The 13,696-nt window shown below is 40.3% G+C and overlaps 1 protein-coding gene across 1 annotated transcript; it reads left to right on the top strand.

The window, feature by feature from the left end:
* Window positions 1-2,237: 2,237 nt before the first annotated feature.
* Window positions 2,238-13,287, top strand: LOC130487979 (ropporin-1). Its single transcript, XM_056861551.1, has 5 exons — window positions 2,238-2,353; window positions 4,133-4,250; window positions 5,580-5,741; window positions 10,942-11,117; window positions 13,171-13,287. The coding sequence occupies exons 1-5, from the start codon at window positions 2,238-2,240 to the stop codon at window positions 13,235-13,237; spliced, it is 639 nt and encodes a 212-aa protein (XP_056717529.1). The 3' UTR covers window positions 13,238-13,287.
* Window positions 13,288-13,696: the final 409 nt, after the last annotated feature.

Raw genomic sequence — 13,696 nt, 5'->3', positions numbered from 1 at the left:
ATCTACAGATAAAAATAAAAATCTCACGTGTATTAAAAGAAACATAAAAATCTTTCATTTCATCATATGCTAAAAGGTAGATAGAACTTGTTATAGTTACCTGTCAGTATTAAGTGAACATGAAAATAAATCCAAAACATGGGATTCAAATGTACATTAATTCTAGAGTGATAGCCATTGCTTTAGTGACTGTTCAGTAATGTAGCTCAAACTGCACATTACATACAGACATGTTCAAAATATAGAATGTCCTTTGAAAGCTGCAGGGGGTGTGATTTGGAGCAGAAAAGCAAACCAGTATGGAAAAGTTTAACATACACAAAAATATATCCAAGCATACTCTCTTAGCTTCTCAAGGTTAAAAAAAAGTTGCTGAGCTGTAGTTACATATATCTGTGCCTAATGTATACTTTATACCCTGAGCCAAGGGTTGATCTTTACTACTTCTGCATTCAACCAATTTAAGAATATAATCTTGCAAACATTCTTTGAGTCATTCATTCAGTGTCTAATTTTTACAGCAGCAACAAAAGTGGAAGGAAATCATTGACTAAACAAGCACTTTGAATCCTCCATATATAGAACAAACTCTTTTTTACAAATGAGTACCTTTTTAAGATTTATGTCTGAGCTTCTACTGTATGAACCATGCAATCCTAACATAGTTATACCCTTCTAAACCCATTGATTTCAAATGACTTAGAAAGGTATAACTGTGTAGGATTATACAATAAGCCTTTGAAAGTCAAGCAGTTGACCAGAGGAAAGTATTTTTTTTCCCTTTTCTTAATGTCTATAATTATCAAGATACAAGAACTGTATCAAAAATATTTTCAAAAATATTTCTTGAAAATATCATTTAATTCTTTATTCTGGTTATTTCTAGCACAAAAATAGATCAACTAACTGGGAAATAAAGAGCATAACAATTGCAGTTGCAGACTGAATTTGCACCTAACAACATTATAGGGTCCTGTGACTAAAACATATTGACCACACAAATAATAGTACAGATCCTTAAAACCTTCTCACAGCAAGCTTTCCCCAACCACTGGTATACAACAAAGCTTTTTAGACCAGATTCCTAGGGACTCTGGGGGATTACACAGAGCTCATTGTCCCCCTTCTCCAGTGAATGGCAGACAAACTGCTGGAAGATATTATCAGCCTCCCTCTGCAATGCCCATTTGCAGAGAATATGTTTTAGGACAGTGGTTCTCAGCCAGTGGTACACATGCCACATGCCAGTGGGAGGCAGACGTAGCCTAGGTAGGACACAGAGTTTTTGTAACAATTACTAACATTTCACTCTCCTTCAATCCCCATGTTCACCTGCACCTATGATGTGACCGACCTGTCATGGACTATTCACCTGTCGCCATTTGGCATACTGGTTGTAATAACAGGATGTCTGCAAACATATAAACGCCCTTCTCCCCCCCCCCTAAAAAAAGTGGGCTTTTTAAAGATTTAAACTGCAGGTGTTTATGCTGAACATGCAATGCTGTAATATCGAACTGACTACTAGAAGGTGCAAAACACATGTGGAAAAGAAAAAAGCCCCAAAGCAATAGGGACACTCAAGTGATGAAAATGAGAATGCAAAAGAGCCCATGGTGGGGTCCAGGTTCTTTGACAGAGTGATAGGTAGGTCATAAGATATGAAAGAGTAAGAACCACCATTTTAGGATCCATCCTGCATGCACGAGGTGACTGCTACCAGCAGGCCTGGCAAGCACACTGCATGATAATGTAGTCTAGAAACCTGTGCAATTTGTAGAAATTGTGTAGCAGTCAAACTGAGGTGAGAAGAATTCCATAACAGTAGAAGTTTGAAAAACATTAATGTACAAAGCGTTACCTCTGTTGATCCACAAAAAATTCCAAAAATAAAAGGTGAGTAACTATTTTGCATCAACCAAACTATCATAAAAGATTATGCAAGCCATTTTAAGAGGTAACAAAACACAAAGAAATATGGAAATAGTTACTAAAGTGTAACAGCTATTAGCAAAAGATCTGCGTGATTTTGTTCCACTGCACTGCCAGTCTTGATTTCTCAGCATTTTTAAGGCATCATCTTGGCAGCACTGTTAAGTTGCTACAGAAGTTTACTGGTTAACAGAAATTTCACCAACAGGCTAATTGTTTTGGTTCAGTAGGTAATTGTGATTTCCTTCCCCAGTCTTTCCAGATAAGGTTACAAAATTGCTTTTTTTCTGACAGGCACAGTAATTATGCCGCAAACAGACAAACAAATATGCATCCCTCCAGAGCTTCCAGATTTGCTGAAGCAGTTTACAAAAGCTGCTATTCGGACTCAGCCTCCAGATCTGATACAATGGTCTTCCGAGTAAGTTCAGTATTACCTCTAAAACATTTTTGCTTAAATCTGTTATACTTAAAAGGTTACTCAGGCACAGTTTTGCTTCAAGAATTCCAAGTGTGTAGCCTCTTGCAATGTGATTTTTGTCTCTGCAAGGCAGTTTTCAGACAACAGTGGCCCTTTTATTTTCCCTTATTCATTTGTATATTGTATTAATGCAGCTTTCATGAAGCAGTAGGGCCTAGTTCTAGCTCATGATATATGTTGGCACAAAGAGCCATGAGTGCAGTGAACTTAGGGTTGCCAGGTCCCTCTTCGCAACCAGCAGGAGGTTTTTAGGGCGGAGCCTGAGGAGGGCAGGGTTTGGGGAGGGACTTCAATGCCATAGAGTCCAATTGCCAAAGCGGTCATTTTCTCCAGGGGAACTGATCTCTATCGGCTGGAGATCAGTTGTAATAGCAGGAGATTTTCAGCCACCACCTGGAGGTTGGCAACTCTAAGTGAACTTCTGGAAGAAAAATCCCTCAAGAGACCCTAATAGTAAGATAAAGGTCAAACCCGGAAAATTTGCTTTCCCCTAAAAATGACACACTGAGTTTTCACTTCCCAGCATGAAGCATTTACAAATGCCTTATGCTAATAATAAATGAAATGGGGAGAGGGGGAGAGAGAATGCCAAAAAAGTAAAGAATATGAACTAATTCTTTATATCATTTATTCTTCACCACTACCAACAAGCCTGAATAAAGGCCCACATTTCAAATACAGTAATGAAACATGAACAACAGCAATTTGGTTCCTATTCCAGTTGAACAACTACCCACAACTGTCAATGGATAATAAAACCTGTCCAGCTCCTTTTTCTCTCAAAAGTCCATGAAAATCGTGAGCATGCATTACCTCAAGGTTCAGAGTTAACCATCCAACACTCAGATAGAGTTTGCTCTCTCTGCTGCCGGGGACTTGTTGACTATATACACAGTGACTGGACCAAGTTTGTGCCATCCTAAGCAGAGTTACACCCTTCTACATCCATTGTGGCTTAGAAGGATGTAACTCTGCTTAAGATGGTACTGTGAGACTTGAACAAACACATGAAGTGAGAGTGGGAAAATGTGTCTGGTTCTGTAATCCACTACAATACAACACAATACTATTTGAATGACCTGTGACAAGCATACATATGTTAGAATCATAGCAGCAAACTTGCATAGCCATGCCAGACGAACAAGTACCACTGGGTTTAAATCCAACAATACCATTCAACAAGAGAAATATATATGCATTTTTGTGCAAATTGCAGCATTGGAAATGATTCTCAGATCAAAGCTAGAATATACTGGACTGCTAATGTTAGATTAGTTATTTGAAAGGGGTTGGGGTTGTTTGCTTGTACCATGCAAACCAACGGAAAGCAAAATAACTTCAAGAAAGCAAGACTATTTGAGCAAAAAAAAAAGTAAGGCCTTTTCGTTTATAGATTTTAAAAATATCTTCTGTTATTCTTATCGTTGTTATTTGTTACTTTTATCTTTTATAGTTTGTTTTTCAAGATGCGGTTTTAATTAGGATTTTCCTGTCGTTCACATTTCTCCAAGGAGGTCAAGATTGTATGCATGGGATTGCCCCATTCTGCTATGCATTTTTATGAGTTTTATGATGATCCACTTCAGAACATTGATTTGCGGTCTATACATTTTGCAAATAAAATAAATTCTGTTTGAATTTTTAAGCAAAAATCCTTGTAATCTTTACAGTTAAGAGCTGTTGATAAAACACAAGAACCTGTTTTGTCTTTCTGTCCAGCTACTTTGGTGCCATGGCCCGTGGAGAGCTTCCTCCAGTAAGAGAGCGAACAGAAAGGGTCCCTTTATCAAACTGGGCAGAGCTTACTCCAGAGCTCTTGAAGGTCTTACACCAGAGAGTAAGAAACATCTCCTTTCCATTTTGGGGCAAGTACATGAGGCTGAGTGTTTGTATGCATATTTATCCATTATTTCATACCAGTAATGAAACTACAGTAGCTACATTCTTGACATGATTCATACTATTGCTTTATTCACTTAGTGAATGAATACAGAAAGGATACAATTATAGATGTGAAGACATGATGGGAGAAATGGAAAAATGTGGGGGGTTCCCCATTATTTCTGAGTATTCTAAAAAAAATGTCCAGCAGAAAAATTGGAAAATTTGGGGGAGCACTGGGGGGGGGGAGACTCCTAATAAATGTGGGTTTTAAAAAATGAGTACAGTGATTTTTAAAACAAGGTTTTACTCATACAAAATGTATAGCATTCAATTTTTTTCAACTGAATAATTAGGACATTTGGGGGAGCACTGAAAGAACTATCTTTTTTCTCTTAGAATGAGAGAAATATGCTAAAATAGCATTGGGCACAGCAGTTTGCAGCTCTTTATTTTTCATATAGGGTATCTTTGCAATTTTGCTTGTTGAAAACTAACAGAGCAATCCTAAGGACTGCCTGCGCTGCTGTGGCCGGCTATGGACTAACTATGGTGCCACTAAAGGATCTGGTTAGGCGGTGGCCAGCAAGAAAAAGAGGCCATAACCGGGTTTTTGAGGCCACAGTGTCCCCAGCAACTGTGAAGCAGCGTCCCAAGCAGATGTGTTGTGTTGCAATGGCTGGGCCGTGGTGGAGAGGGCAGGCACAATCAAGCAGGGGCCAGCTACCACAGGGGGCCCTGTCACTATGCTTGTCATTCCAGTTCCAGAGCAATCTATCTGTGCCCAGAGAAAGCCATTCTAAATCATCTAAGTTCCTTAGAGCTGCCCTGCAATTGCCAATTGCAGGCACCCTCCCCTGGCAGTTGTCCCAGAGCACTCCTCAAGCACCCCTGTGCACAAGGGGCCACGATGCTGGGAGGCCCCCGGCACTTCCCACCCCTACTCAACTGCAACACTGCTGGGCTCAGGTGTGGGAGGCGGCGTCACTGGGGCGGCTCCTGAGCACAAGCAAGGGGAACAGGGAAGCAGGCTTGGGAACCAGGCCCCTGCTTACCTGTCAGTGCGCAGCTGCACCTTTGGCTCGAGGCTTGTACAGGTATGCAGATCTGCTTAGTTATATCTCAGTAATATGATCGCTTTTCTGACCTACAGATTTATTAAAATGTTTGCTGGTTATGAAACTCTGAAGACAGAGGTTGGAGTTCATAAGAACAACCAGACCTGTAAAAAGGAAGAAAAATACACAATTGCTAATGGGTACCCTTATTCATTATTTCCTTCTAGGTGGGTGGAAGGTTGATAGTCCACGTAGACGAGCTGGCCCAGATGTGGAAAGTGCTCAACCTCCCTACAGATTTGTTTGAGAGCGTTATGAATGTTGGGCGTTTTACTGAAGAAATTGAATGGCTCAAGTTTTTAGCTCTGGCCTGTAGTTCTCTTGGAGTTGTAAGTTTATTTTTTTATTTCACGTATGTTTCCATTCCTTAAATAACTGACCTTAAATTTATGTGTCGTTTTAATTCTGAAGAGGGACAACTTATATTTGTATCTAGAACTGATTCCAAACACAGTCCATAAACCATATATTCTGGCATGTCAGGTATTTAAAAGCACCCCTCCCCATCTTTCTGCAGTGCCGAGCATGAAACAACCATAGAAGGTTTGCTGAGCTCCTGTGGAAAGGTACTCACTTCCGAAGAGAAAAAAGACTTGGTTTACTACTTGTGCTTTCTTTGGTTTCACCCCACTTCGGTTTACAAAACCAACCCAGCAACTACATCTGCTGGTAAAGGGACAAACATAACAGTCCTTCAGAGTTATCCTCAGTGTCCAGGTTATTCCCCCCAGCATTCACAAACAAATCTTCCAACCTCATTTTTCCACTACTTAATTTTTCTTCCCTAAGCCATTTTCCAAACAAATCTCATAGCTCTCCCAAGACAGCTGTTTCTTTCTTGAGGGTGAGATCACTTCTTTACCTAGGAGGCGAGTGGCTACGCTCTCATGCTGCTGTTGCAGCCCCAAACTGGCTTCTTCTTCCCTAGGGGCCACATTTACCCCCTTGGATTCCCTAAACCTTAGGGGGTTGCTATGTTTGGCAGGGGGTCTGCAGGGAGTCAAACTGTGTACAGCTGCCCTCAGATTCAAGAGCAAAGTGAACGCTTATGCACACTATTTTGTATTTGAACTGTACAGTTCCACCAACTACAGAAAGCAGTGCTTCATTAATTAAGCTTACAAAACGGATAGTTTTATACTCCTTTTACAGTAATGGGGACATTTCAGAATGATACTAAAATTATATTAGTATTCTAATATTTAGTAGAACATTTCCAAAGCAAAACTTACAGCAACATATCATATTATTTCAACGTTTATTGCACAGACCTAACAATGTTTTCTCTAAAACCAGTTCCATCTAAGCGTCCATGAAATCGCAGCCTTTGTGAAATGCCAGTCTATTAGTACAAACTCAGTCAATATACTGCTGTAAATAGCCACTAATAATGACGTATTTCCTACTTATCAGGAACATTCCAGGTATTCCCCCACCCCACCAAAAAAACAACAACCCTAGGGTTATCTGGTGCCCATTGGTTTTAAGAATGTACCCTGTTTCAATTATTATTTCTTCCTTGATTTCCCCAAGAACATTTAATATTTTAGCTATACTCTGGGATCAGGAGGGGGGGAAATTCAGATTTGGAGACAGAGCTTCCAGGAAGTGGCTCTCCTTTTGGTGTCCACTCGTGCCTCTGCTAAGATCGTCAGTTCTAACCTGGACCCAAGGGTTCTGAAAAGCTCACTAAGCTGAACTTCGTAGCAGATACTTTCTTCACACAGTCAACGTGCTACACATATTCACTTTCTGATCTTCATACCTAGACATTACTATAGATGAGTTGAGAATTATTAGGAACAAGGTGAGACGGCAGGAAGTTGGAAGCAGTTATCATGACACAGAACCTATTGACCCTAGCGGGATTGCTAAATTTACACCTGAGAATAGCAAATTCTGTTTAGGGGCAGCTTTGCTTTGGGCTTCAGACCTCTTGCTTGACCCTGTTTCCTCCATGGGCCTCTTTTCACCCTTCTCTCTGTCTGCTATGGGAAACTGAAGTTATTTTCAGGTGGGCAAGAGGGTGAGGCAGAAGATACAGCAACCACAGCCTTGTTCAATGCATCTAAAGGAATAAAGGAATCTTTGAGCAGGGATCTGACACCTGTAGTCCAGAGAGTTGTGTCAGGGTTTGGATTGTCTTACCTCATCCCAATAGTCAATAAAGGCAAAAAACCTCTCAAAAATTATAAAAGTACTGTATAGAACGATAATTTGAGGAGAGAATTTGACTTATCCAGAGCAACATTAAACACAGATCTTTTTAATAATTCAATAATACTAGATATCAAATGAAGGAATTAATATATCTAATTCTCAACATGGCCCCATCTGTAGATACTTAAATCTGGAGACTGGGGGCATGAATGGACAAGCCAGATCTTTCTACAAACTTAAGAAAAGAACCAAATCTGAAAGAAATGCACTGGCAGTTAACCTGCCCCCCCCCCAAAGTAAAAGAAGCTGCACCTGTAGCTTTATGAAATGAATACCATCTTAGTGGCTGTTGCTCGGCAATTACAAAAGTATTGCCAGCCTTCAAGTCTTGGTTTCTGACAGTAAAAGGCATGGAGAGGGGGCAGGGCCCTTTTCAGGGCTGTTTTGACTTTTGAGGAAGGACTAGTTGGGGCCAGACCCACCAGCAACCACGGGGTTGTTACCACCCAACTAGCATGGCTCACCCAAGCCCAGCTGCTTGCTACTGTTCAGAAGCAATTACTCTTCAAAAGCCAGTGTAGTGTAGCAATCAGAGTTTCACACTATCATCTGGGAGACCCAGGTTTGAATATCCATTCTGCCATGATTCTCACTGGGTGGCCTTGGGCCAGTTACAAACTTTCAACTTAACCTACCTCACAGGGTTGATGTGTGGGTCCCCATTATAGAGTAAGGCAGGGTATAAACGAAGTTAATAAATAATAAATATAGCTAAACATTGGGGGCGTATAAAAGCTTGTTTGGTTGGTGAGTGGGAAGATAATAAGGAAGTGGGGGAAAGCAAGGATATGGGGGCTGACAGGAGAAGGAAAAAGAAAATAGTGTGGAGAGCAGGATACAAGGGAAGATGAAGTGCCCCTAGCAAGTCCTTCTGGGATCCCTACCACGCAACTGGGCCAAGCATCCAGCACCACACAACCTGGGGAGAGGGTGCCAGGGGAGGGAAGGAGGGAAAGTGAAAGATGGGGGGAGGGAAGGTAAAGGTAGGTTGGCTAGTGGGTGGGAAGAAGGAAACAGGAAAGGGGGAAAGATTTGGGGGGCTTTCAGGGAAGGGAAAAACTAAATAGTGGAGGTGGGGGAAATAAAATGCCTCCTGAAAGTCTAAACTACATGTATCAGAATTAGCGGTTTCTGTTATCAGCAAGCTTTTTCATTAAGTGAAACCACTACATCTACTGTACACTTGGTCCAGCATAGGAACTAGGATGTCCTTTTTTTGCCATCAAGTCATGGGCAGACTTGTGGTGACTCCATAGGGTTTTCAAGGCAAGAGACATTCAGAGGTGGTTTGCCATTGCCAGGCTCTACGAAGCAATAAGTGTCCTTTGGTGGTCTCCCATCCAAATACTAACCAAGGCTGATCCTGCTTAGCTTCCAAGATCTGACAAGATCAGGCTAGCCCGGGCTATCCTGGTCAGAGTGGTATTATGTTCCATAGCATGAAAGAGGCTACAGGACTGCTATACAGGGTCTATGCTTAGGACAGCTGCGACTTATGGAAGTATTAGTCATACAAGACCCTGACAATGTTATAATTTCTTTTCAAAAGTCTATTACATTTGTGTTAACATAGACAGAACTATCAAAGCAAGTTACCTTAATCTATTATATTTTCTGCCTCTCTAACACACTCCTCAGACTATTTTACTAGAGGCAGCTTTTGAGAACGTGGAATGTTTGTGTTTGTGAATCCATCTGTTCCTGCAGTTTATTCCTCATCTGAAGTCATAATCTTGTATTTGTAACATTACAGTTATCTGCTGTGGAGATAATTCTGATTTCACAGAAGATTTTGACTTCAGGTGAGCAAAAAATAAAAAGCAGATGGAGGTAATAGACTTTGATTTGTGGGGGAAGGGAATATTCCCTTTCATGTACATATGCCCAATCATATATAACTTCCAAATTGGATGTTAGAATTTGTACAATACACTTTGTAATTTCTTGATCCCTATATATTTACTGGAGCAACAAAATTCTATATGTTTTCTCCTTAACTTTTGTCTCCTCACTGAGTCTCCCCTGATTCTACCACAGTATCTGAATTCTTGGGAGTAGAGGAATTACCTCCACCACAATACTTTTTCACATTTACAATACTTGCCTAATGTATTCTTAATACAGTATTTACACATTTGCTGATCAAACTTTTATGGAATTTTAAAATGTTTTATATTGCTTACACAGGCTAAGAACAAATCACTTCTATCGAGCAAAAGGAAACATGGAGGGAGTTGTAATTTCTTGGAATGAACCAACTAACTTGTCCCAGGTGTGCCTCCGGGTCCGATGACCAGATGTGGTCTGGTAGTTTCGTGCTTCTAAGGAACACATAGGCTGGATTTGAACAGGAACTCTAGCACAGAAGAAAGGGGGCTTAGACCTTCCCCCAAGTAGTTTTCCCAACTTGAACTGGCCCTGGGAAGCTGCTGTTTGTCCCACTGGGGAAACTTAACTTGTAACTCATCAGTAAATGTTAAGTTTCCCCAACAGGGCAAATAGTTGTTTCCTACTGCCATTCCACATCGGAAAATTGACATGTAGGGGCTAAGCCCCCTCTGATGCATCAGGGTCCTGAATCAAATCAGTCATACATGCACCTGGGAAGCACAAAACTCCCATCCTATGTCTGTTGACTCTATGTGGAGACATACATATTTTTTGTAAAACCTGGGGTTTTTTTGCCACAATGCAGCACATATGTAGGTGTGTTTGCACCCACTTAAAGCAATAGATTTAATTAACTGCATTAGGCTCCATTCTCAGCCTAGTTATTAAAGGTAATTATAATTAAACTGCATATCTGCTTTGCCATTTCAATTCAGTACTGATGCTCATAATGGAATATTTACCCTACACTGTGGGAAGTAAATTTTATGAAGATCCAGTTTCAATCCCTAGCTCAGCCAGAAAACAATGATCTCAAAACCTTGCAAGTAGCTTAACCAGATCTATACTAGTATTACTTTTAAATCAGGATTTTAGCTGTTTGTAGTTCTAGAAATATGGGGTTGGATCCAAAGATCTTTTCCACAAGTGGAAGGATTCTTCTGCTCTTGCAAGAGGAGTGGGGTAGGATTTTTGCCAGTTCCCCCTTTGCGATGCAAAACCCACACTGTACCTCACAATGTTCTTAAGAGCCCCACAACTTCCAGGAACCATTTTTGGGGGAGCACATCAAGCTACAAGGAAGAAGTGGCAGAAAAGGCCATCCTACAAACTTGTTCCTGCAGTCCTTTGGATCCAACCCATGATAACGAGTTGCTCTTTTTTTTTAAAGGCCAAACTTGATACTCTTTTTTTTAATAGACTATTGCAAAAACTCTGAAGATAATTTGCGAGGTTCTGTCCAATGAAAATGATAGTGGACCTGCGCGCATTCCTTTCAGTACTTTCCAGTTTCTCTACACTTATATTGCTGAAGTTGATGGGGAGATTTCAGCATCTCATGTCAGCCGAATGTTGAATTACATTGAACAGGAGATGTAAGTAATTCTAATGTATCTACTTAATATAGTTAAAGTTACAGGGTATATTTGCACAATAGCAGCCAACCTTCTAGGAAAGTTAGTAAAAGCTACTCTGTGTCTTGAGGCAGTAAAGGAGATAGATATAGCCAAGTCCCGCAAGCAAACCCATTTATGAGATTGTGCATGCAAAATTCACAAATTAATCAGAATTATCAGACTTCCAATGCTTACGTAATTTACCATGCATCTAAACATTTGATGCCATCTCTTAGATTTTTTATTCTGTTGCTTAGAAATGTAAAAAAAATTTCCACACTGATTACAGTATTTTTATTTTTCTCCCCAGAACATATAAATCCCATGGGTACAATGTAGCCAAAATTAAGTGATCCCATTTACATACTTTTATATCCTATTTAGTTAAATGGGAATGAACGGAGGTACATGCTCACTTAGCTAAGGTACACCTTTTTAATTTATCACGCTTCCCCCCCCCCCCAATCTTAGGAAGATGTTCTCTCAGCTTTGGTGCGCTCTCACCAAATTTTCTTTCTCATGTCACAACATGGAGTTACTTGCAGGGACTGCTGTTAGCAATAATTGTTTAGTTCAGGGATTCCCAACTTGGAGCCCACCAACACCTTTTTTCTGGTGCCCACTAAGTGCATTAGGAAGTGGGGCCAGGGCCAGGTAGGGCTTTTGCCTGGCAAGGCTTCTGATTGGCTGTGCAGGTTTTTTAAAATGCTGCTTTGGCAGCAGCTGCCACCACAGCACAAGGATCTGCACTGTGCTACTGACGGCAATAATGTTGTGGCGGGCTCCTCCTTTTGCAGCAGCCACTTTTGTGGCAGCCAATTTGTTGCTGCGCCCACCATGCCATGTCAGAATTCCAAATGTGCCCATAGGCTCAAAAAGGTTGCGGGGAAATTGGTCTATGCAGCTAAATGGAAAATGTCTGAGATACCAGACAAGAATGACTGGATAAATAAAATGTTTGAACTAGCAGAAATGGCTAAACTTACTGCTTTAGTAAATCAAAAAGACAATGAAGATTATGTGAGAGAATGGGAGGCAAGGATAGCATATTGTGTAAACGAATTAAATATGGGAAATGTTAAAGGCTATGATTTAATCTAATTCAACTGATCAATGTTGAAAGGATGAAGTATTCAATAATTAAAGTCTATAGGATGACTATATGTAGTTTATAGAAATGATATAATGAATTATAATGAATTAGAAAACAAACACAGAGGGGATTATATAGATATTAATTTGATAGAGGAGGGGAGAGGGGAAGTCAGAAAAGTCAATACTGATTAGGCTGATTAGTTTGAAATGGTTTTATTTTATGTAACTTTGAAGATGACAATATTGAAATTGAATGTGACTTAATAAGAAAATATTTTTTTAAAAAAAAAAGTTGCGGGAAAGTGTCATGTTTGAAGCAAGCCTCTGTTCAGGATATATGTAACTGCTGCCACCTTGTGGCCCTGACCTTTAGTACAGCGCTAACTCATCTGTGAGATTATGAAAGCTAATAAAAAATTGTCAAATATAACTCAATTATGTGGTGTCATGGTTAAGAGTGGCGAACTCTAACCTGGAGAACCGGTCATACCAGGGGTAATGATGTAGGAAGATAAATGATGCTCGCTCCTCCACATTAAGCTAGTTGGGTGACCTTGGGCTAGTCACAGTTCTCTCTGAACATTCTCAGTCCCACCCACCTCACAAGGTGCCTGTTGTGGGGAGAGGAAGGGAAGGCGAATGGAAGGTGCTTTGAGACTCCTTAAGGTAGAGAAAAAAATGGTAAAGGTAAAGGTCCCCTGTGCAAGCACCGGGTCATTTCTGACCCATGGGGTGACGTCACATCCCAACGTTTACTAATGTATAAAAACCAACTGTTCAGGACTATACAACTATAACTTGATTTTCAAAGTGGTTGGAACCATGAATATTTGGAAAGGTAGAAGATGTTGTTACAGTTAGGTATGACAGATGTTCAAAATGTTTAGAACTAGTTTTGATGACTGAGCAAATACATATTTTTGTGTCTTCTATGCAGCATTGGACCAGATGGCTTGATCAAAGTGACGGATTTTACCCAGAATCCTCGGGTCAGGCTGGAGTAAGATCTCAGTACATCACAGACTACTTTGTTAGCAGAACAAGCCAAAACAAAGGACAGAATAACAGTTACAAATAGGCCAGCCTCTCAGTCTCTTTTTTCCCTTACGTCTGTTAATAAACAGTTTGGCAAAGCAACCAGTAAGAAAAATGAAAACATAGATTGAGAGGGTGCCAGTACAGTATTGTACTGTCTGCTGTTAACTACCCAGTGTGATGGTTTATACACATTCACACAAATAAATATCAGACTAGCGAATAGTATACAATACTATTATATTAAATATATTTGAGGTCCACCCTTCTCCCCTCTTTTTGCATTTCCAACTATCTAGTGCTGCATGCGAAATTGGTGGGAACTTCACAAACGTTCATCTGTAGTAGAGTACATTAAGACTGTTTCTATGGTTTTTCCAGCAAAACAACGTTTGGAACAGCCTTTAGGTTTGCTTTCCATTACCATT

The sequence above is a fragment of the Euleptes europaea genome, chromosome 15 (assembly GCF_029931775.1).
Source record: "Euleptes europaea isolate rEulEur1 chromosome 15, rEulEur1.hap1, whole genome shotgun sequence".
NCBI classification, from domain to species: domain Eukaryota; kingdom Metazoa; phylum Chordata; class Lepidosauria; order Squamata; family Sphaerodactylidae; genus Euleptes; species Euleptes europaea.
Note: the sequence above shows the minus strand (reverse complement) of the source record. Positions and strands in the feature narration are given on the sequence as shown.

Bases quoted from the DNA above. Each gene is read 5' to 3' on its own strand.
- LOC130487979 (XM_056861551.1), top strand. From the start codon at position 2,238: ATGCCGCAAACAGACAAACAAATATGCATCCCTCCAGAGCTTCCAGAT. The intron at 5,742-10,941 runs GTAAGTTTATTT...TTTTTTTAATAG, and splicing joins CCTGTAGTTCTCTTGGAGTT to ACTATTGCAAAAACTCTGAA. The intron at 11,118-13,170 runs GTAAGTAATTCT...TCTTCTATGCAG, and splicing joins AATTACATTGAACAGGAGAT to CATTGGACCAGATGGCTTGA.